At 39.3% G+C, this 24314-nt stretch overlaps 1 protein-coding gene across 1 annotated transcript in view; it reads right to left on the reverse strand.

Annotated features, from left to right (window-relative positions):
* LOC121908360 (voltage-dependent T-type calcium channel subunit alpha-1I-like) overlaps window positions 1-24314 on the reverse strand; it is a 222922-nt gene that overhangs the window by 40308 nt on the left and 158300 nt on the right. Inside the window, exons 21-29 of the mRNA XM_042428302.1 lie at window positions 23988-24056; window positions 16033-16211; window positions 13225-13351; window positions 11651-11776; window positions 10859-10948; window positions 7222-7414; window positions 6110-6261; window positions 4163-4272; window positions 919-1052 (exon numbers count right to left, since the gene is read on the reverse strand). Coding sequence (XP_042284236.1) covers window positions 919-1052; window positions 4163-4272; window positions 6110-6261; window positions 7222-7414; window positions 10859-10948; window positions 11651-11776; window positions 13225-13351; window positions 16033-16211; window positions 23988-24056 — 1180 coding nt within the window. The remainder of the gene's footprint in view (window positions 1-918; window positions 1053-4162; window positions 4273-6109; window positions 6262-7221; window positions 7415-10858; window positions 10949-11650; window positions 11777-13224; window positions 13352-16032; window positions 16212-23987; window positions 24057-24314) is intronic.

Here is a 24314-nt window from a genome sequence, read left to right on the forward strand (position 1 = left end):
AATCATCAAATACCCGATTTGCTTGTTAATTACCACCGGCTGCTGTTTAATCAGCATATTACCCATCGGTCCACTCAGCAGTCCCTGGGCAGTATTACGGAGGGCAGAGGGTTATAGTAAGAGGGTAAGGATTAAGTGAGATTGATGTAATTAGCCTTTATCCTCCTCAGAGTGAAGTTAAGAACACTTGGTAGAGCCCAGAGAGGCAGAGTCCTATAATTTCATTTGAATAATAAGAACAAAGGTGTCAAGTTAGAGTCACAGTGAAGATGAAAGAGATTGAAGGATAGAAATGGATTATCAGCTTTGCAACAATGGGACTGTAAATGACAAATCTCTTTCCCAGAGTTTGCTGAAACTGGCTCACAGTCTCAAAATGCAAATTACCTGTTCCATGCAAACAAAAGTGACAGACAGCTAGATATAAAAAAATAGCTTCACAATGAATTGGGTTGATGTGGTGTGATGGGTGTGTTTTTGCCTTTAGAGAAATTGAAAAAAATGGACTTTTATTAAAAAAGAAGTCTGAGGCCTCACTATATGCTGTACTAAACAACTCATTGGAAGGGCAATCTATCAAAAATACATCTAGGATATGAAAAAGCTTCTGTTTTTGCCAAGTTGTATACATTTCTTAGTGGAATACTTGAAGGGAAACGTTGAGTTTTCAGCAAAAATAATCAACAACAAATTCTTACTAAAATCTAATATTATACACTTAAGAAACAGGGAAAATTAGAAATAAAGATCTGTCTCTAATATAAGCCTGTTTCACATACAGGCTTGAAGTAAATAAAGGCCGCAGCCACTATTTGAGAATTTACAGCACATGTAATCTTGGTTTGACAGTGCTAATTTCAGCATGTGTGTGTGTGTGTGTGTGTGTGTGTGTGTGTGTGTGTGTGTGTGTGTGTGTACCTCGTGCTATCCTGAGCACCCTCATGATCCTGATGATGGTGGGGTTGATGGGGAGGGAGGCATTTATCTCGATCTCCTCCAGTGTGATGCCCATCACTGACAGCAGCACAATGGCCAAGTCCAACTGGTTCCACCTACACACCAACACACACACACACACACACACACACACACACACACACACACACACACACACACACACACACACACATACAATGAATTTTCCACCATAATCTGCAGAATTTGGACATAAATTAAATATCTATTAAATAAATATCTGGAGTCTTAACTTGGTATGTGGATCAGGACTTCATGCCTACACGTTTCAGGTTCTATGTTATGTTAATTTTCCAATGAATATTAATATTCAACATCAACTTTATGCATAATTTGCATGATTCTCCCACAAGTGACTTGGCAGAAGAATGGGTAACAGCCCATCACACTGGAAGGCCGGCTGCTATCATGAATATTTATGTTGACACTAGAAGATCACTTTCAATACTATGCAAACCTTGCAGCCTCAGGACTGTTACTTCCTGTGTTTGTTATCTCGTGTCTTGAACAACGAGCTGTATGTGGTAATGTTTGAACATGATCCTGGCTGCTGCCACTATCGCTGAGCATAAATGAAATGATCAAAGGCACATAATCCAAAGCCCATTTAAAAAACGGCAAACAAGGTTTCTGCTCCATTGTTGCTTCTTCAAAATCAAGTTCAACTAGTGTGGGTGTTCGGCGGTCATGAGGTTGATTCACAAAGCGTGCCAAAAGATACCACAGAGCACAGGACATCGTACTCTAATTACTACTCTGTGTTACTCCAGGCTTCTTGAACTTCCTGCCAAGCCGTTCCAGCTACAACATTTTTAAATAGACTAACTCTGATTTCACCTGGCCCTGGGCTATATTATGAAAGAATAAGAAAAGGGAGTGGTAAAAACTTGTCCAACTGCCAAAACCACCTTTGGTCAAACCTCCATCTAAGCCATACTGTAGAGTAACCTCTCGGCCAGTGAGGACAGTAGTTTAAAAAGCGGTGACACTTCCTTAAATACATAATCCACTTTTTTTATCTAGTAAAGTTACTTTTTTTATCTCAATTTTACTGCAAAATTGCTGCCTGGGGTATGTTCCTCCACAGTTAATGTGTCTCGTCCTAGATAATATCTCTGCTCCAGAGCAGCAGAACTGGTGCACACCAGGCTCACAGGGTGTAAACACACACAAAAACAGGGTCACCTAATAAAGCCAGGACATACAGTAGCGTTAAGGCGGAAAACAACGACGGGGTAGAGTCGGACAGAAAATAAAATTAAATACAAGGAAAATAAAGAGGTTGCCTATAAATGTTTGTTTACAGGAAGAGATAAAGGGGAAGAGACAGACAGAGAGACAGGCGAAGAGCACTAAAATAGGTCGGGAGGAATCATTTCGAAAAGATGGAGGGCAGAAATAACTAATAGCAATTTCCTCCGGCACAATTCTAGAAACGGATCGGAAGCAGCAATAATAAAAATCTACATAGCGGGGTATCTCAAATAATATTCACCATCACCATCACAGCTGCTCCACAAGCGTGTAACATGTGGCTGAAAAAGAATCCCCTTACTGGATTGTTAAGGTGTAAGGGTGCGACATTAGATATTGAAATCTATTAAAATTCAAACTTTCTGCACCTGCACGGCATTAATGAATCATTTATTCGGCTTAATTAGACAGTAAACCTAGTGTTTTGATAAAGTATCTATCTCTCTACTAAAGGAAGGAATATCTGTATGTCCTTCGAGTATCTCTTGAACTGTTCATCTGATCAACTCCACACTTGGTGGGTGTATGGCTGGGGACCCGAGGGAGTGCACAGTGTCAAATTTGATGCAATTTAGACCCGCAATATGTTTAATATTAATAAACTTTGAATAAACCCAGGGTGGAGCTTCAGGGCTCTAGGGACTGATGCCAGCATGTCAGGGAGAGATCAGAGACGAGGTGTGACACAAGTCAGAGAAAAGTGCTCTAAAAAGAGAAAAGAAGACAGCGAAAACAGAGCTTTTAATCAATAATGGACACTCTTACCCTAGACAGAAAGCATAGCTTTAGCAGCACGTCTAGCAGATCGGCAGCGAGTGACTAAACAGGAGGCGTTCAGGTTTTGGAAGTGCTCAGTTTCTTGCATGTTGTTGGTGTATATACTCATTCACACCTCACATCAACTGTATTCATTTTTTTTGCTATGTGTTGAATTAGTGGCCAGAGGCGAAGCAATCGGCCCCCTCTGAACAGGCATGTTTTGCACTGCACTATTTTTTAATAATTCAATATAAAATTCTTGAAATAATATCATCACCATCTTTTTTCAGAATAATCTGCAGAGAGAATGTCATATTTGACCAAATGGTTTAATCAAAGACAACGCTCATAGTTTAGACATCATTAGTGATATTGAAGATCCAAATCCTTTTATAATGAATATTTTTTCTTCATTGATCTATATATCTATCTATCTCAGGCTAGAATTATGGTATCCTGAAGCTACGCATAAACATCTCTGCCAGTTTAGGTAGATAAGGGTGTTATGGGTAACCATAGGTTGCAGAGGCTTGCAGAGCATCTGAAGCCAACACCTCATAAATCTCATGTACTGTGCGAACTCGAGCATCAAACAGGCGTATTGGTTGATCTCCGTACAATCAGACTGGAGAAGTATGTTCAAGCTTTAAATAGCATCAGCTCCACAATGAGCTCCTCACCTTTTCGGGGACAGGGAAGGAAACAATTTTTTTTTGCTGCTTGAATTTGTGTTCTCATTCTTTCTGTCACTACTCATGACTGAGGGTTTGAATGTAGCTTCAAAACGAGAGCTTTGCTTTGAAAATAAGCTCCCTCTTCACCGTGACAGTTCAGCACAACGCCTGCATCGCTGCTGACACTGCACCACCCTCACACTACTTCTCACTAAAGAACAAGACCCATTCTTGTGGTATGTGCAGATTATTCATGTCAAGTTCCAGGATTTCAAGGTATTTATGTTTACCTCTATATTGGGAAAATGTATGCACACCTGCTACTGTAAGATATTTAGGAACTTGGCACAGACTAAACGATATGTTCAGCGTGCATTTTGTCTCAGTGCAGACACATACAATATTGACGCTGTTAAGTTTTTACAGTAAATAATAACACAGAACAGCTTCATATACCTCACCAAAACAAATATGTACAGCTGGGAGTGTCTCCACCGTACCTGTCCTTAAAGAAGCGTCGAAAGCCAAAGGCCACCAGCTTCAGGGACGCCTCGATCACAAAGGTGGAGGTGAAAAAGTAGTTGCAGTACTTCAGTGCAGTCTCCAAAGACTGAGATGCAAAAAAAAGGACAGAAGTTAGGAAAAAAATTAAGACAGCAGCAGCAATAGATATCTCCCCTATCTCTGATCGTAATGGAAATAAAACAATGAAACATCCTTTGTTGTATCTTAGTTCATAACTTAACCACTTCTTTGTCTTGTTTTTTATATTTCTCTACAGTACATTTTCTCACGTCACAAAAATAACCTTTTCTGAAAGAAGCAGAATGAAAATAGCATAACAAGTAAGGATGAGAGTTGTTGTTCGGTGAATCTGTTTTGTCAGTGTGAGGATCTTGCCAAAGAATCTCTTTTAATAGAAGAGAGCTTAATGGAGACAGACAACTAAATTATGTCAGACTCTAGGGAAGAAAAGACATTTTTTTTTTCTTGTACACTGGTATTAATGAGTCAGAAAGAAATGGGCTTCATGATTCAAATAATGAAAAGCTTGTAATGTTCAATGCACATAATTAAACCTTGTTATCACAGCTATTACAGCCAGATTGAGCTACAGCCAGCAGTCAGTTAGCTTAGCTTGGTAATAACTAGTTGTTGTTTTTTTTTTACATTTCAGTTAATGTTGTTAGTTTTGTTAATCAGTGAGCTTTAGAGGTGCCGGTTGGCAGATTATGTTACCTTTGGACAGAGCCAAGCTAGCAACTTCCTCCTGTTTCCTGCATTTATGCTAAGCTAACCGGCTGCTAGGTTTAGCTTCATATTTAGCATGCAGCCATTAGAGTCTCATTTCATCTAACTCTCTGCCAGAAAATGAATAAGCATATTTTCCAAAATGTCCAAAATCTTAATCAACCATACTTAAGCTAAGTTAGTTTTATAATGAGCATGTGAAGAAAGCATTAAAATTATGAGATAAGGAAATGGAAGGTTTATTTTGAACACTTAAGCTAGCAAGAGTTGTTTTCTGGGTAGATTACTGCAGGGTTAAATGTCTACTGCTGCAAATAATTATTTAAAGGCAGAACTGCTCTGGAGACAAGGATAGTCTTATTTGTTGATTTCCTCAAAATCCTCAATGTTTTAGGTTGAATAACCACTTTTTCAGAACCTAGGAGCCTAACCTCCTGCCATTTTAACGAGCTAACTGGTTTTCACTGGGCTACAGTCAGTGTTATATAGCCATAAAACTGGCAGCACTTGTAGAAAATTTAAGGGGGGGAACTGAGTGTGTTATCATATTAAAAACTAAAGAATTGTTTCTCCTACACTTTCAAATGGTCTAATTTATGGTATGTCTTTTCTACAGTGCCTTATACAACCATTTCCATTTCTGCCTGCATAAGAAAGTATAGGCCTAATGAAGTGTGAAATAAGTTATAGATTATTTCTATGACATGAAGGCAGCATGTGATGTGTTCTGTTACTGCATAAAAAATGTCATTTATCTGTAACCCAAAGCTATAATAATTGACCCTCACAAATTCTCCCTTGTTATTATTCACCATATCATATACTGGTATATTTTTCTTCTTTCAAACTAAAGGCCTGTTTGTTGAGGTTTAACCCAAATAGATTTTTTTTTTACACCTCAGAGCATCTCTGTCTCTCCTCTCTGAGGAGCATTTTACATAACTAATACCCCTTTCTGCCAGGTTGTTTGTATTCCAGCATGTGGATAAATGTTTTGGTTGTTGGCTGTTTTCGCTGCTGATTCAGAGCAGCAGGTTGGCAGTCTGCCTCTGGGAGTGCCCATTTAAAAAAAAACAAAAAAAAAAAACAACAACAAAAAAAAACTATGCACAGATGGTGTATCACCACCTACTCAGAAACCCCTTAAAAAGCCTGCTCTGTCTGTCTGTGTCCGACACCCACATCCTTACTCTCACCTGTGGCTGGCTGTAGTGCTCCAGAGACATAGTGATGACATTGATACAGATGATGAAAGTGATGACCAGATCCAGATAGTGGCTGGTGCATAAAGTGTGGATAGCCAGCCGAGCTGGACCGTAGGATGCATAGTACGGCAGCTTCTGGGCCTCTGGAGAGAGAAAAAGTAAACAACAAAGGAAGAGATGAAGAAATATGAAAGACGAGGTAAAAGGGAGAAAACAGTTTAGATTGGTGGTAAGGCAAGAAAAAAGACGAATGGATATACTGACAGAGGAATTTTAGATATGGAGGGTGATTGTTGAAAAATGTAAGCATGTAATCAAGGAAAAATGAAAGACTAGATGGGAATAATGGAGGGAAAATTAATAATAGAGGGGGGGAATGAAAGGAAAAGGGAAACAAGTGAGGGAAAATGCAATACAGAGAAGTGAGAGAGATGGATGTTTGATTTAAAAAGGAGAAAAGGAGCATGGGCAAAGCAATGCAAGGTGCAAACAGAATAATTTATTTACGCCAAAAGAGGTGGGAAACGAGGGGCAGAGCAAATGAAGTAAAGAAAGAGAGGGGGGAGGGAGAGGAAGATAAAACTATGGGTTAATATGAAGAGAAAAAGTTTGATAAATGTGTGTGAGGGAGGTTAAGTAGTTTTAAATGAGCTGAAAAAAATGACTCATTCAAGTCATATCATTGAGGATGTGTAATATAAAAAATCAAATTAGAAGTCTTGGACATGTGCCATTTGGAAGGAGTACTGTCTATCCAAAGCTTCAAGTCTTTTCAATAACATGCCAAATTGTAATATATTATAAAATAGTAGACAAACAATTTATGAGGAAATTCATAGATTCATTATTATCATAAATACCAACAAATAATTTAGGATTTTGTAGAGTTTTTATATATGTCTTCTCTTTCCTTCCTCCTCCTCCAACTTCCCATTCCTTTTTTCATTTCACACCAATTTCCCTAACTAATCCTTCTTCTCATCTCTCCCCCAAAGCTTCAAAGCCGCCACTCCTCCCTTAACCACATCCCTACAACCATTATCCTCATCCCTCCTACTTCCTTCCGTCTGCTTTTCTTTCTCCTTGTTCCCTGACTCTCTTACTCCTCCTCTTCTTCTCCATGCGGCGCTGGCGTTTCTCCTCGCGGCGCCTGGCCTCCTCCACCTCCTGGTGCTGCCGACACTTGTGGAAGTTCTCCACCACGACGCCCACGAACATATTGAGGACGAAGAAGCTGACGATCAGGAGGAAGGAGATGAAGTAGAGCAGCATCCATGGGTTGTTGTTTGTCACCGGCTATAGAGGAAGAAGAGGAAGTTGGGAGAAGAGAGGGAAGAGGATGGAGGGAAGAACAGAGGAAAGACATGAGACGGGTTACCAGGAAAAGTGAAAGGGGAGGATAGAGCAGAAGGACAAAAATACGAAGAGTTCAGTGATGGAGAAGAGGGAAGCAAAAGCAGAGAGAGAAAGATATATAGTGTATGATCTAAAAGAGGAAGAATAGACAGATTTTAAGTTTCATAAGTCGCAAAGGGTAGAGTAGGTAGAAAATATATCGAAGGAACAGAGAGGAGGCTTGAGGTGGGTAGAGCCACCCCTGGAAACCTCCAAGCTACCAACAGAATGTCCATTTTAATCAATAACTTTGAGGTTGACTATCAAGAAGTTATGTAAGGATGTTAAGTAAAATGTTTAACTTACAACAGCTGAATATTGGTTGAACACGTTGAACATAATGTGAGTTTAATGATTGTATACGCAGATATACAGCAGTGTTTCCCCTATAGTAGTACATGCCAGGTGGCACGCCAGGCCAACGAGAACCCCCGCCAGGCTAAAAAAATATTTTTTAATGCCAGTAATAACGCCAAATATCCATTCATTCGGAAATCAATAGTGTTTGGGAGCTTCTGTGTAGCACTGTTCCCGAAACATGAGTTAACCTCTGTGTCGTTGCCTAGGAAACTCTTGGTAGCTCCTTTTAAGGAATAGGGCAGTACGTAAAATATGGCGTAGCAGGTGAGTGAGTGGTTGAGTGAGAGAGCGAGCGGCAGAAAAGTGACAGTGAATGTGAGCGGAGGAAAAGGTTAGCAGTAAGTTGTCAGTCTGGCAGTAAATGTACAGTACAGACAACAGTGTGTCAGTTAATAAATGCTGCAGCTTGTCAAAACCAAGAAAAGTCACATCTGTTGTTTCTCCAGCTGCTGGAAAAGTGAAGGTTGTTAGCTCCAAAGTTAGCAACAATGGGTTAGCTAACCTGAAGACGCTTAACAGAGAGGTTGACTTCTTTGGCCCCCCACCAGGCCAAGGACGTCAATCTAGGGGAAACACTGATATACAATACTTGATCGAATACTCCATATGGGAATGGGACTGTCCCAGATAATAGGCATGCCATCATACAGACTGAGCTGTTTCCAGTATCAATATTAAGACATGCACATACTTCAGATGTTGGACCAAACTAACGCTAGTTAGTTTGAAAAAAAAAACTGCAAAAGACAATTCAATATTCAATATTCATGAGGATGGTAAAATATGGATTTTGAAGACATGGAATGAGATAAAAACAGTGAGGGTGAAAGATGAGAGGGGCTGGGATTCTTGCTAATGGTGGATCGCACCAGACATTGCAGATATGTTAATAAACTTATTTACTTATAATATCTGAAAGCAGGGTTTCCACATGTTTGCTGCAAATGCTTTATATTGTTTTGACATTACACTGTTAAACACTGCACTATAATGGGGTGGTACACTGGCTAATTGGTATTATCGTCTCACAGCACGAAGGTCCTGAGTTTGAATACATCAGCTGAAGTGGAGTTAGAGTTTGATCCGGTCTCCCATGGTCCACGGCATGCATGTTAAGGAAATCGATGAATTGCAAGTAGGTGTGAATTGCTGTCTATATGTGTTAACCCTGGTGACCCTTGACTGGTGACTAGCCAAGGGCCTTTCATGCCTTTCTGCCTTTCATCTAATGAGAGCTGGGATAGCCTCTGTAGTACCGTGCAATCCTGCACAGAATAAGCAGATATGCTAGATAATAGAAGGATATTATGTGATGGTACTATTAATGTGGTTGAGTGCAGAGTATACAGTCGAGCTTTATTAGTATGTAAAACTACTGCACATCTTGGTTTGTTCAGAAATGTATTATAGTATTTCATATGTGCAATAATCCAGAGGACTAATATGACATAGGCTTAAAGGTGATAATTAGATAAAAATGTATTCTTTTAGGATTCTGGATTAGTTTATTATCCTAATACATGTAATAAGCAGTGAGTGAGGGCAAGCGTCTCCCTCTAGACAGTTGTCCAATTAACTAAGCCACTCAACAACCACTACAGTCCAAAATACTTCAATCTGCCAGTAGTCATAAAGGAGGACAGGGGAAGGGAAGACAATGTGAAGAAAAAGATCAGGATAATTGGGTTTGGAGGTAGTTACTGGATGGAGTCATTACAAAACAAAAATCAAGTTCAGATGCAATAAAACCGGAGATGAGAGTCAGATTTTCAATTTGGAAGAGTGTTGAGTGTTGAAAGCGCAGGGTGGAGTGCAAATGGGATTAGTCATTCAGTGCCATGTTGGACTGCAGTGAGGTTTCTCCTCGAGGCGGAGAAACTGAATCATTCGGAATAATGCCCCCTCTTTTAATAGATTCCCTAATAGATTTTCAAATAAAACCAATTCTAAAGCAAATCTGTTCACTTTGTAGCCACTTAAAAAGACTAATTTGCATCGTGGCGTCTGACTTTTACGTCACGTGTGAGCCTGTGTGCATAATTAGTGAGGTTAAAGGGAAGCTTACTGAAATTCTGAACTCCACTGAAGTGGTTTATAATACATCAGGGTCGGCAGAATGGCTAAATTGTTTAATAAAATGCAATGGATGAAAATAACGAAAGTTTTAGTCCACCAACGCTTCGGTCTTTACTGACTGACAATACAATGATAACACCTGGACCGAGGAGAAAGGAGTTGATACTTGAGGGTATGATGGAACATGAGATAAACAAGCAGGTTATTGCAGCATCTGCAATCGTATGGATGTTTTACTGGGCTGTCATGGTGAAGAGGGAGCTGAGGCTTAAGGCAAAGCTCTCAATTTTCCACATGTTCTTTAATCCAGTGCTCACCCACTGTCATGAGCTTTGAGCAACTAACTGAAGTATAAAATCACAGATACAAGTGGCTCAAAAAACTTTCCTTTGACGGGGGTTTTGTGCTTGTTTTCCTTTTGGCACTTTTTACTTCATTTGATTGACAGTGGAGATAGATGCAAAAACATTGGGAGAGAGTAAACAGAGATGACATGAAATTGAACAAGTTTTAAGGGGAAAGTATGATTTGAATTCGCAGGAGGAGCTTGGAGTAGAGCTGATGCTCCTTTGCTTCTATAGGAGCTAGCTCAGTTGGTTTTGGCATCTGATAAGGACATCAGGTTGCCACCTCCCAACTGGGAGGAGATCCCAGGACAGACCAGACGAAGGGATTTTTTTTTTCTATCCCATCTAGCTTGAGAACGTCTGGGATTCCCTAGGACGTGCAAGATGATTGCTTGCATTGCGAACTGGACCCAGATAAGTGGCAGAAAATGGATAGATAGATGGCAAATAAGGAGTACTACACTTTCTGTACTCAGTCGCTATACTCAAGTGTAATTACACAACAATTGCACCAGTGTTGTGTACTGTATACTGTATGTCTAAAGTATGTGTATGTTATTACCTGCTGGTCTATCCCCACTGCATCCAGTCCATGGTACATGATGTTGACCCAGCCGTCTTTGGAGGCCAGCACAAACAGGGACATCAGAGCCTGCGGGAGGACACATAAATACACACATAAAATCATACACATAAAACACAGACGAACCACAAAACTTTATTTAGTTCTGAACTGATTGATAATACTGGTTATTACTAAAGTGCCTGCCATGAAAATATGACTGAAGGCAAAATAACAAAGTAACAATTCTCAAAGACACATTTCATTTTATGCTCAAAACTACCTGAGGAATTCATCTATCTACAATAGCAATGTCTTACTTGCTTGCTAATTTATTATTTTTTGACAAATTTAATGCTAAGTGCCCATTGCTATTGGGTACGGCCTTGGTAGCAGCAATGCAGTATATGCTTACTGGCTCCAAACAAACTGCTGTGGTGACTTAAAACTCTTCCTGTGTCTTTTGGACTTTTACCACTGACTGTTTACTAGTAATAAGAGATAATTAATAATGTCATCTCATACAGAGTCTGTCCTCCATCATCACACCTCTGTTTTAATCGTCAGTATATATATGACTTAATTAAAAACTGCCTGTGACTATATGGAAAACATACCTTTTTAAAATTTGTATTTTTTCATCTTTTTTCTCTAGATTTAGAAGAATTTCCTTCATTATTATTATTTTTATCAGTATGTGCGGGATTGTTTGTGTTATACATCCAGAATTAATATTTTCAAAAAAAGGAATCCTGACAGGATGTCAGGGATGTAGTTTCTTCTCTCTGGTACCTGTCCAAGGTTGTCAAAATTGTATTTGTGGTGAACCCATCGGTAGTTGGCAGCCAGGCAGTCGGATTTGTTAGTGATGTTCTTCACGTCGAAACCCACACAGTAGTAGAATTTGCCTTTGAAGAGCTGGGAAGGGAGAACACACACAGAGAAGAAAATGAGACACGGAGGCACATAAAGGTAAATTTTGATAAAGTCGTGACAACACGCTGCTTTTAAAGTAATTTCATAATTAGCGCTGAACGTATGTAACTCGCGTGTACGGATGGAGCCTAATGATTATCAACTGTTTGGTTTTCCTCCTGACAGAAGATGTTTTTAATTCTAAACCATATTGAGTACATCAAAGAGGGGAGTGAGTAAAATAATTCATAACAGCTGCAGATGCAGAGATAATAATAACATGAAATGATGCGGGGAAGAACAGGGTGGGATTGACAGCTAGATGCAAAAGAAAATACGGTACTGCACTGATGAAATACATTGAGGAGAAACAAGCCGGCTATAAGTTCTCAAGATAAATGAACTTAGCTTTAAGGTGGACAAAAAAATGACATATTCTCAAGTGCCAATATTGTAAATACTGAATCGCAGAAGCACTTAGGAAACAGTTTTTTGAAGGTTTTTCCTAAGAAAAAAAGAAATGTTTTTAAGTTTATTGTTTCCTTTATTATTAATAACTGTACATGTATAAATCTTGTTTATATAGCTGGTTTTCATACAAGATTTTGGGAACCTTCGCTTAATAAAATGTTAAAGAGATTTGAGATTCAGGGTTATTTTGCACAAATGATATTAACATTCATATTGTACCTACCATATTCATGCTTTTTCTTTTCTTTGATATTGTGCATTTATTATTATTATTATTATTATTTTCTTCGTTGTATTTTATTGTGCTAACTTAAAGTCTGAATTGAATTGTACCCTTTTACTGTAGTTTTCTGTGTTCTTGAATCTCATAACTGTCAGTGTTAAGTGATCAATTATTCCAACGTATGAGGGTTGATAAGGTTGGGACAATACATGGTTATGTGCTATGATAGTATCTGCACATCCAAAGCTTTTTTGTTTTGAAAATTATTCTCATTTGTTGTATTTTTTTTTTGCACTGCAATGTGTTACTTTTATACGTCTTCCTGTTAGATTCTGCTCTAATTAGCCATCTTAGCCATGCTGTGAGACTGTGATTTCTTTGTGGGTGCAAACAAGGTCAGTCACAGCCTAATTTCATATTCTCCACTCTTCACGTTTAAGCTTTCTTTTCTTTTTTTTGTTTTAGTTTTTGTGCTAGATGAAAGATAAGATGATAAGAAGAATAAATGTGCCCCAGAAAGCAAATTCTAAGCCACTTTACTTTTCTAAAAACTTAAAAGAGGTGAGGACAGGGGTTGCCATGTTAGGTAATATTATATGTGCAATAGTTTGACCACCTCAGGACCTGTTAAATATTTCACAGAGACTACTCATAAATTGTTAAAGGCTTGTGAGATCCTGTGATCAATAAAAGAAAGGAAGACAGAAAAAAAAGTGTTAGGTGGGGAGCATATAGATGCACATTTGATTGTATTTACCTGAACACCAAGAATGCCAAAGATGATGAAGAAGGCACAGCAGATGAGGACAATGTTGCCAATGGGCTTGAGAGACGTGATGAGGGTCTCGACTACCAGTTTCAGCCCTGGAGCCCTGCTGATCACCCTGGAGGACCGAGAGTGAGACAGATACAGAGAGGCAAAGAGGGAGGGTGAGAGAGGCCAGTCATGGACATTCATGTTTGTAGGGCTGGCCGCACTGTTGCGGTCCAGCCAAACAGTTAAAAAATGATGACTCTTAGACCTACTTTTATATAAAGAAATATGTCATCATCATCAAGAGCATAGATGAAAAAGGAAACTGTCTCATTCTGTTTGATGCAGTTAACATGACACTGCTTTTACTCATGTATGCATTTCCCCCAAGTAACTTTAGCTTTGATTTATCTTAAAAGGACAGCACATATAACAACATGATATTAACCTCTTCCATTTACGCCCCCCTACCCATTTCTGGGGGAGGAGATATAGAAGTTGTATACATCATCTGAAAGCCTGAAGCCTGAAGATTAATTTGAGATGCAGTAAGCAAGTTTTTCTAGTAATAAATCTGTAATGAACATTGTGTTTTGGTTAGATGCCTATTTAAATTTTAAAAGTTTAGAGTGTATAAGGGCTTAGAACATTATAATGGAAGTATATGATGGCCATTTACATGCTCAATTATGTCTCATAAGTTGTTGCAGCAATTTTTGGGTTGATACCATTTGTTACACAGATTTGGTGTGAAATTTAACCAGTTTTGACCACTCGAGCATTGATAAAAATGGTCAAAAATACCACATTAATACACCTAGACCTGGAGGAACACCATGGAAAAATTCATGCTGTGATTTGGCTTTATAAAACTTTTGACATTTAGAGATTTCTGTAAGGATTGCATTTTTTGGAGATTGGATGGCAACCACTTCTCTCCTGGCAATTGCTCAGAAACCCCCTTATTGTCAATATACCTAGGAAAGCCATACATCCTCTGAATTCTCTAGGTCTCTAGAGGTCTGTGGTTTTAAAGTTTCATGAGGCTGTGATCATCCTAGAGGTCAAAATACATTATTTTATACAGTGAGGTCAAGTTTAAAAACATGGTCTCACTACAATGAAATGGCTACTGTGGGGACAAACATCCTCACACATGAATACAGTTGGGCTCAATCAATTCACAAGAGTCTCAGCTTTCCAGTCAGACCAAATTTATGCAAATCCAAGACTGTTTAGGGACCCCAGTGCGCAGAAATATTCAAAAACACCATTTTTAGAATAGGCAAAAATAACACTTTAATACTGCATGCAAAAAACTGCAGGGTTTTTGCCAACAAACTGCATTGGATTAGCATAAAGTGGCCATGTGTGTCAAGGGGAGACTCATGGGTACCCATAGAACCCATTTTCATTCAGATATCTCAAGGTGAGAGGTCAAGGGACCCCTTTGAAAATGGCCATGCCAGGTTTTCCCTGTCCAAAATTTAGCCTGATTTTGGAGTGTTTTTAGCCCCCTTCCCGACAAGCTAGCATGACATCGTTGGTACCAATGGATTCATATGATACCAGTATCTTTACTGTAGCTTTAAAACTGAGCCTGCTAAAGCCTCTGAAAGACAGTAATGTCAGCCAAGGATGCCGGCGTCCTTGGGGAGTGGAAGAGGTTAACACACGTGCAATAGTTTAAATGAAGAAATATACAAAAGAGGAAGACTGTCTAGGGTCCCATGGTGCATTTGTGGTAATGATATACAGCACAGACTGAGCTCATTCAGACCTAAAATGACCTCAGTTGAATACAATTTCAGCTCTCTTCACCTTAGTTCACCAGCTTCCTCTCAGCTATTTTCTTATGATATGTTAGTCACTGAATGGTTAAAAACATGTTAAACCAGTGGTTCCCAACCTGGGGGTTGGAGGTTGGAAACCCCCAAGAGGTAACAAGATAAATCTGAAGTGTCACAAGATGATTAATGCAAAGCCATACCAAATCAATTTTATTTTTTCAGACTTTCCTCCAATCTTTGCTGTTTTTCTTCTGAATTAACGGACAGTTTTACTTCTCCAGGCTGTTAAAGATTATTTTACAAAAAAAAACAATTAGAGAAGGACAATCAACTGTTAAATTGAACTGCTCACAACTCATTTACCTACCTAAACATACTGTATGCAACATGTGACTATTAGTTGTACAGTAAGTCACCATTGCTTCATTTTGAGGGGTCACAAGCCAGAAAAGGTTGGGAAATGCTGTCTTGAACATAAGTCCCCCAGATTACTGAGATAAGCCTTGTATTTCCGAAAGTTTTTTTTTCCTCGGTCACATTACACCTCACAGTCCCTGACATTCAGCAATATTGAACATCTTCCTCATGTCATCATCAACAATACTGACCAAGTTAACCAGGCTTAAAGTCTCAATTAAAATTAGCAGAATAAAACCTTTTGATATATTCCACAGCTGAATTGCATTCAGAGAACATGACCTGCATTTTATATTCAGTAGTGTGCATGTAATTGTGGCAGGAAGATTTGGACAGGATTTAGACAGCTTCTTCGCACCTCTACCACCTCAGCATTCTCTATATTTCCCTGCAGGTATGTGTTATTAATATTGTTATATGTATATAACAACATCATATAATTTAAACTGGCACAGTTAGTGATTCAGACCAAATTGTGTACATTTTCCCAGCTATGAAGGACAAAGTGCCTCTTGCTTGCCTATGTGCAGCTCTTTCAAATGTAGTCCTGAAGGGCAAACCAACACCCCAAGAGACTGAAACCATGGAAGTGTTCCCTTCTAACCTGAGAGGACGTAGAGTCCTGAGCAACCTGAGAACACGGAGCACCCCAAGAATCTTAGCCCCGCCTGCCATGGACACCACAATGTCAATGAGAGACACGAAGACCAGGAAACCGTCTAAAATGTTCCAGCTGCTCCTTAGATAGGCTGTTTCTCCCAAGTACAGACCCATGGACACCACCTGGGGAGATAAAGGGAGAAAGACACTAAATCCCACACAAGCAACAGGAAGGCCTTTGATATTCAGATTTCTTATTTAGCTTCTCAAACAGGTATTTCATTTCATGTCAGCTGCTTTTTGGAGGAGAGGAGAGGAGAGGAGAGGAGAGGAGAGGAGAGGAGAGGAGAGGAGAGGAGAGGAGAGATTTGCAAACCATAAGATGAAAGTAGAAAAAATATTGGATGAGGAGAGGACTGTGATTGAGGGAGAGAGGTGTTAAATCCAAAATAGCTACATTTCCAAAGGAGATGAGAGGAGAGAAGGAGGAGAAGAAAGACGAGCAACTCCTAAATCCCAAAATTAGAAAGTGAATGCTAAACAGGAAGAGGGAAGGGACAGACAAGGAGAGGAATAAAGGAAATGAAAAAGAAAGGCGATTAATTGTGAAACAATTCAGGCAGCAGTGGAAATCTCCAACATTAGGTTAATGCATCCACATTCAAATTATGCTTCATGGTCTTTGGGATGATAAATCCACAACAAAATCAAAGTCCTGTGGATTTGTTGGTCGTACTTATAAGGCAAATGTCTATAATTCAAACTTAAGAAGGATAATTCAAGGAAAAGCTTTACTCTGTTTTTTTTTTGTTAAGACATACAATATTTTTGGAATGCTGACAATGCACTGTGCAACTTCAGCAGTCTGTCCAAAATCCTCTTAAAACAGACAAGCTTCTCCACTACACACAAGCCAAAATATTGATGAGGTGGGTGTTGATGTGGCCGTAGCTGCAAACATTACAGTCCATCACCGTTCAGCTACTGTACAGCTGGATGGGAGGTCTCGCTCACCGGGCGAGCCCTAAAGGGGACTGAGCCAGACAGGGAGGAGGAGGAGGAGGAGGATGTTCTAGGAAGGAAAGATGGTTATATGAGTGAGGTGGTGGAAATCAACAATTTTGTGGAAACTATGAGACAGCTATCAGCTCGAGGAATGAAATGTGGAAGTCATGGGGTTGAGGAGAAAAGGCAGAAGAGACTCAAAGAAAAAAAAAATATAGAAAGTTAGAGTTGGTGAGGTTGGAGGAGAAAGTTGCAACATCATTTGACACCTACCAGGCACTTTCATGGCAATAACAACCTGGCTGTCATGTCGAAACAGAACAGGCAAAGACACAGCAGCCTCGTCTGCCTTGTTTTGCAGAAAATGCGCTAGAGAGACGTGTGGAATGATGGAGAATTTTGGAAAAAGGAGGGATTGGCGGCGGTGGTGTTTCCAAGTATGTTTGGGAATGTGGCAGTAAGCATAATAGGAGCACACTACTTTTAAAAAGAACTCTGCTTCACTCCCTAGAAGTAACCTTAACCCTTTAAAGGATATTCTGAAAAAGTCTGAATGTGTCAAAATGTATGAAAATACCCACAGAGACGCCTCAAAGCAATCCTGAACATTATTCACTTCTCTGCAGTTGCTCCATATGCTCAGTTTGGAACTATGTAGAGGAAATAGTGCAGCTTTGTATTTAGCTTTGTAGAGAAACTATGAGTGTTTACCATATGGACCAACAGCAAAGCAGTGAATTAAACTGCAAGAGTTGTTTGAGAAGTTTCAATGATTTCTAATTTTGAAAAAGGTGCAGACCAGTGTGAGCTTCAATGCAAATCCATCAAATTAAAACACACCACACAACTCTTTTCAAGTACACCATACTTGAAGGTTTTTGGCTATCTTGTCTTTAATAGGTTGGTGTCTGAGGTTGTTTCCACTTTCTTTATATTCAGTCTATTGATCAGTCATGTGGCTTATGGATTACCATATATGCTAAGTATACAAAACAAAATTAACATCATCTTTTGAAAACACCTCATATAAAATACCCTATTTTATCTTAGTAAATACATAAATCTACAGTCAACTGAAGATTTTGTGGGAGAAAGTTGTGCAACAAATTTTTGATGAGATGACTCTGGGTCTCCATTGGAGTGAATTTTAACTGAATCCAAAATAAATCCAAAAGGAAGTGAAATACAACCTTTTCTGAGCCACTTTCCACGACTCATAGTGATTATTTGATACTCGATACAGTTTCAGTGAAATCAACAAAGCAAATTTTGATGTCCTTACAATACTTACTTAAAATCTAACCCCTTTTAAAACTGTGCTACCACTGTGACAATTGCGAGATGTTCTAAGATAATGTATTAGCCATAGCTTTCTTAATATATCACATACAAAGTCTGGTGCTGTTTTGTGTGCTGGAAACCCTTGATAACATATCCCACCTCTGAACAAACACCATGACTATCACCACAGTAACTCAAAATGAGTGACGACAGCAGCAGCGGTGGAAAGCGTGATAATAGACGCCGCCATGCCAACTGTTGTCAGGGCATTCTAACTTTAGAAATAATGTAGAGAGCCAGGCATCAGAGATTGTAAAAGACAGAGAATCGAGGGAAAGAAAGAAACATGATGAAAGAAAAAGAATAGAAAGACTGTCAGATAAGAGGAGAAAGGGGATGGAGAGAGACATATATGTATCGTAAAACTAACTGAAGTAGTCAGTTTGCAGAATTTCACACCAGCTCTGTTTAGGAACAGAAAATCTTTCCACCTTGTTCTTGACAGCTAACATGTTCCAAAACTCTGACTGAAAGAAAAATGCTTCATGTGTCCTGGCTGGTTAGATCTGCACAGCAGCGACTCACTGTTGTATCCTATACAATTGGTCTTTTGTCATGTTATGACAGGCTAGATAGCGAGTTATAATACATCTGCTCCGTTATTAATAGCAGCCAACTAAACTGCAGCTCTTTTGGGACCACTGGAATGCTGTGGGGCCTCCATTAAGCAGATCAAATACCGCTATGATAAAACATGATGCATGGGAAATCTATGGCAGGTCGATGCCAGCGTTATTATCAAAGTCTGCTTCTCTCCTCTCACACTACCAGCTGTCCTTTGGCTGACAAGGCGAGTATGTCACATTAAATTCAATTTCAAATTACGTTCAAACTCAATTTACAATATCATTTAACAGGAAATATGGCAATGACTGTAGCTGTCGCCTCAGCGTTATTTTTGCGATCTGACGTTTGAGATGGGACTTGGCTTTGATGTGAAAATGACTATAATGAATCTCTAATGGCTGTCCACAACACTTTTTACACTTTCCCTACTCATATTCCAACAATACTTTGTTCCAAGAATATTTTAATACTATTTTGATCATGAGCCTGACCTCTTTGGGCATCAGATGGCAATGTGAGATAGATCTGACCTTTGTTCATCCATGTCAGCATTTGAATTTGTACTCATTTGGTCAAATTTACAAAAAATGATAGTAAATATATTTATTGTACTTTGGAAATCTGAAAGGGCAAGGTTAATCATATAAAAAAATCAATAAAAAAACTACTTTGAAACTGTAGGCATTACCTACTTTTTGAGGAAGTAACCAAGGTAACTAAGTTGGGTCAACTGAGGCTGAGTATTGACACACCTTGTTGTGTCGTGACCAAATATGAGCCACAGTGCTGCCTTGGGCTGCGAATCAGCTCCGTTTATCAGCACTCAGGCCAGCTCGGGGTCAGCGTCGCCTCGTGTCAGGCAACAGAGCTGATCAAAGTATACATGGGCACGCCATTCACCACTGAAGTCTGGCCTGAGTTCCACTTGCAGGAGTGCTGGATTCAGGCCGCTGTTTAGGCAGATAATTTTGGTTACCTGTGTTTATGAATAACTGAGTGAAGTGTGAGAAACTAACTCAAATTGTATCAAACCTCTTTATCTGTAAAAATGTTTGCCTGAGTCAGTAGTAATTAACATTTAACGTGTATCATTATTTCAACAACTTACTCATTAAAAAGCCAAAATGTTTGGCAGTGCACAATAATTACCCAGTAAATGAAATAAGTAAAAGTTTGTCGAGATGCAATTTATTCAATTTTTAATCAGAGTAAACTCCAACTCCAGTGGAGATGTCTCAAGAATCAATGTCTTGCTCAAATGCAAGACTTTAAATCTGAGCTAAAAAGTTTTTAAAAAAGAGGAGAACATGAGTCCTTCATTTTTTCTGGCTAAAACTTCTCAGTCTGAACTTTCAAACCGTGACAGATGTCCGGTTTTAACATTAGGCTGTTGCTACCAAAAAAAAAAAATTTAAAAGGCTTAATGGAAGGAGTTCTGACCAGCTGACACCAGCTGCACTTTAGTAAATGGCATTCATTGTGTCTGTATTTGGATAAGGAAGCATTTGAGAAGTCTGGACATGTCTCAAAAAAAGTTGCTCAGTAATGCTTCTTAGAGTTAAAAAGCAAGACCTAAGAATCAATTTTGAGCGCATTCCTTTAATCTTCTCTTACTACGCTCTTCCGTAACTGTTATAAAGCAGTTTTAAAGAAAAAAAAATACATGATGCCTTGATGGCAACGTCTTGATTTTCTGCCGACGAGCTAGCTTCACATATTTGAAGCTTTTATTTGCAAATGTTTATTTGGCTCCTAAAAAGCCTGATTGTCAGGCCCTCTTAGATCTCATGTAAGCCTAATTAATTTTAGCAGGTTATAGGTACAGTTTGACAAGAACAAGTCATCTCAGCATGTATACGTTTACGAGTGTGTGTGAGAACCGGAGAGGAAAAAGGGGGAGAAAGATGGCTAGATCTATGTTTTCCTCTCAGTTTCCAATTAGTCTGATGTTCAAGGTCACACTCGCAGTTTACACTGATCACTAATGCTGGTGTGTGTGTTTGTTACCTTGGTGACCTTTTCCTGTATAAACACCTGACCTTGTTGGGACCGGTAGTCCTCATGGGGACCATGTCCTGGTCCTGATGAGGCAAAATGTCATTTCTGAGGTTCTAGTTAAGGTTAGGGGTAAGGTGTCAATAGTGGTTAGGTTAAGGTTAGGGTTAGACATGAACTGGTTATTGCTAAAGTTGGGGTTATTTTGGGTAAGACTGTCCACAATGAATGGAAGTCAATGCAATGTCCTACCAAGGATAGCTGCACAAATGTGTGTGTGTGTGTGTGTGTGTGTGTGTTTGTGGACAGGAGATGAGAACAGGCAGCCTCTGTGATGGAGTATGTTTCAGAGAGGAAACTCTGTTTAATTAGTGTGGTAGTTTAATTAGTGCTCTGCAGAGAGAGATCAGACTGACCAGCCTGGAACAGCAGATTAAGAGCTACAGGAGGATAGAGAGGGAGGGAGGGAGGATAGGGAGCGAGGGAATCAGTCCAGTATTGACACAAATGTGAGAAAACAAACCGCACTGCAGATCATTATCGTAACTATCCATGAATTAATTCATTACTGTTTATGTTCAAAGAACATTTCTGACACCATCATCGTACCAAACTGGGACACAAAAATGCTTATGATTAAATAAATTAATCATTATTAACAATTAACAAACACACATTTTATTTGAGCATAATGACCGTCTTTCCCATTTAGAGCAGCTCACATCTCACATGAGAATGTGTGAAGCTCATTGGTATCCGATGATATAATGAAAATAATTGGCTTTAGGCAGCTAAATAAATTATAGGGTATTTTCTAACAGCTTCTATGTCAAAAGACAAAGAATGTGTCTTAACTGCATCAATGCAACACAGGTGGTAAATATAAAGATAGAATGGTGTTTGTGTATAAGAGTAAATAAGTAAGTAAAAAGATAGCACCTTTCTAGAGCCAATATCACACATTTCTCCACAATAACATTAACATAAATAAATAAAACTGAAAAAAATGATTATAAACAGTCTAAAGCTGCTTTTTAAAGGCATGTCCACATATTGTACAGTAAATACAAAAAGAGTTCCAACGTTTAGGGCGTTGTGATTAATGCAGTCACTAATGCAGGTTGCTGCGCCACCATGCAGAGCTCTAAAAGTGATCACAATAATCACAATCTGGATTCTAAATGTGATGAAGAGCCAGTGTGAAGACAGAAAGAGAAGTGTCACATGAGATCTGTTAGGAGACTTAGTCAAAAAACTTGCAGCAGTTTGGACCACTTGTAAGAGCTAAAGCTATTATTTAAACGCTGTCTTATAAAGTTAAGGATGTTACTTGTAAGACGTATCTTTGTCAAATAAAATGTGGTTTAACAGTCAGCAGAAGATGTGCTGTCAAACTGGTGTGTGTGGAACTAAAACAACTTTTACAGTAACGCTGAGATATGGTCATGACTACAATTTGTTTGGTTCAAAATCTTCAAGCTCAGCTTTTCCTTTTTGCCCGAGAACTGCGTCTCACGAGCGTTTCACCAAAGCAGTTGGAGACAAATCGTTCAGACGACTAAATGAGGCAGTTATGGTTCCGCTGTCAGCTCCTAGATATATCTGTGTAAGGTTATTCTCTGGGTTACACTGTTAGGATTAAATGTGTATCCTGGAGATTATGGATTTCTGCTTCAGGACCTTTTTAATTTTGTGCACCTGTAAAGCCCGCTGAGGCTTTGTTTGTGCTGTTACGCTACACAAATAAACCTGACTTGATTTGAAAATAAATGTCTCTTCTCTTGCACTTTCCTTGTCAGTTTTAGACCTTCCCACTGAGGATATTACTTCTAACTGAGGTCTTTGATGATGGTGATATCTGTGTCACGGGTTAGAGAATAAAATGCTGTCACAAGTTATATTATGACAAATGAGCACTCATCTATGGTGGTGGGGTTTTCAGCAACACATAAAACTACAGCTAATTAAGATAAAGGTGCGGACGATAGCGGAAGAGAGCACGGACGTCCACAAATCTGCAAAGGATGCTGATTGCCTCTGAATTTGTGACAGTTCAACAACAGCGTGTTATTAAGTCACTGTAGAAGTCAGACAGTGAGTGTTAGTTGCTATACACTATTTGTGATAAGATGATGAGCAGCAGAAGAGTGCCGGGACCACATTCGAGTGTGCAAACGAAGCAGGGCACGGAAAGATAACAACAGAGCTCGAGATGATTAAATTACAAACAGAGGAACAAAAGAGCTGAGAGAACGATAAGAGAAAGATGCGGAGCTGACTGCCAGATGAATGAAATGAGTAGCATAGAGGAGATAAAGCCAATGAAATGTGAGCGATTGGAAGACCAATCGAAGGAATGGAAGTATAGTAGTAGTGAGTAAAGATGCAAAAGAGGGACATGAAGATACAGAGGAGAATAAATAACGAAGCCAAGTTCAACCTGGGGCCAGATGCATATATGTGCACTTGGGAACTCTGCACCACCGCAGCGCTGAGATGATCTACATATCATTGTGCTACACATGTCTTCATTATCCCTGGTCATAAATAAATCAGTATAGGGTTTCTGCCAATGCAGAAAACGCCTGGAGTCACTAGGCCTTTAATAATGGATGATGCCCCGTCTCCTGGACAGTAGATTAGTGGATTAAAAAGAGTATGTGAACGCGTGTGTGTGTGTGTGCGTGTGTTTATCGATGGGAAATCCAAGAGTAGCTAAAGGCCATCTGAAGAGCGATAGCCTTCTAATTAACTTCATTATCAAGCTGCCCATCGCTAATGGGACATGTGCAACTGATTAAACCGCAAGTTGCAGAGTTATCAAGAAAAGAGAGAGGGAAGGAGGAGAGGGAGGAAGAAGGAGGGGGGTGAGAGTAACAGCGAGGGATGAAAGGAGAAGAGAGATAGAGATAGGAAAGGAGAAAATGAGGTAAAAGAGAGAGGAGAGAGTTTTAAAATGGTGATGAGCCAATAGCAGTAGAGGAATGAATGTGAGAGGGAGAGAGGAGAGATCTAGGATGAGAGGGGAAGAAAGGGAAGAGGGTGTTTTACCTTGACAGTCATCTCTGCAACAAAGATGGCAGTGAAGATGTAGTTGGAAATGGTGAGAAACAGCCTCTCCTGTAACAGAAGGGGAAAGAGGTCATAAACAGAGACAATAAAGAAGTTGCAGAAGCAAAGTTTGAGGAAGAAAAATGCTCGGATTCAGTCAGAAGCTTCAAAGCAGGATATGATATGAGAATCACATTCAATTCGGGTCCTTTGCTGTACACTCCAAAAAAACATCTCTGGCTTCATTTGTCAGTGTTTTGCTATTTAATTAAAATTACTCCAATTAAATGCCAAATTTGAAAGAGTTGTTATTCTTTTCATTTGAAA

The sequence above is a fragment of the Thunnus maccoyii genome, chromosome 2 (assembly GCF_910596095.1).
Source record: "Thunnus maccoyii chromosome 2, fThuMac1.1, whole genome shotgun sequence".
Taxonomy (NCBI): Eukaryota; Metazoa; Chordata; class Actinopteri; order Scombriformes; family Scombridae; genus Thunnus; species Thunnus maccoyii.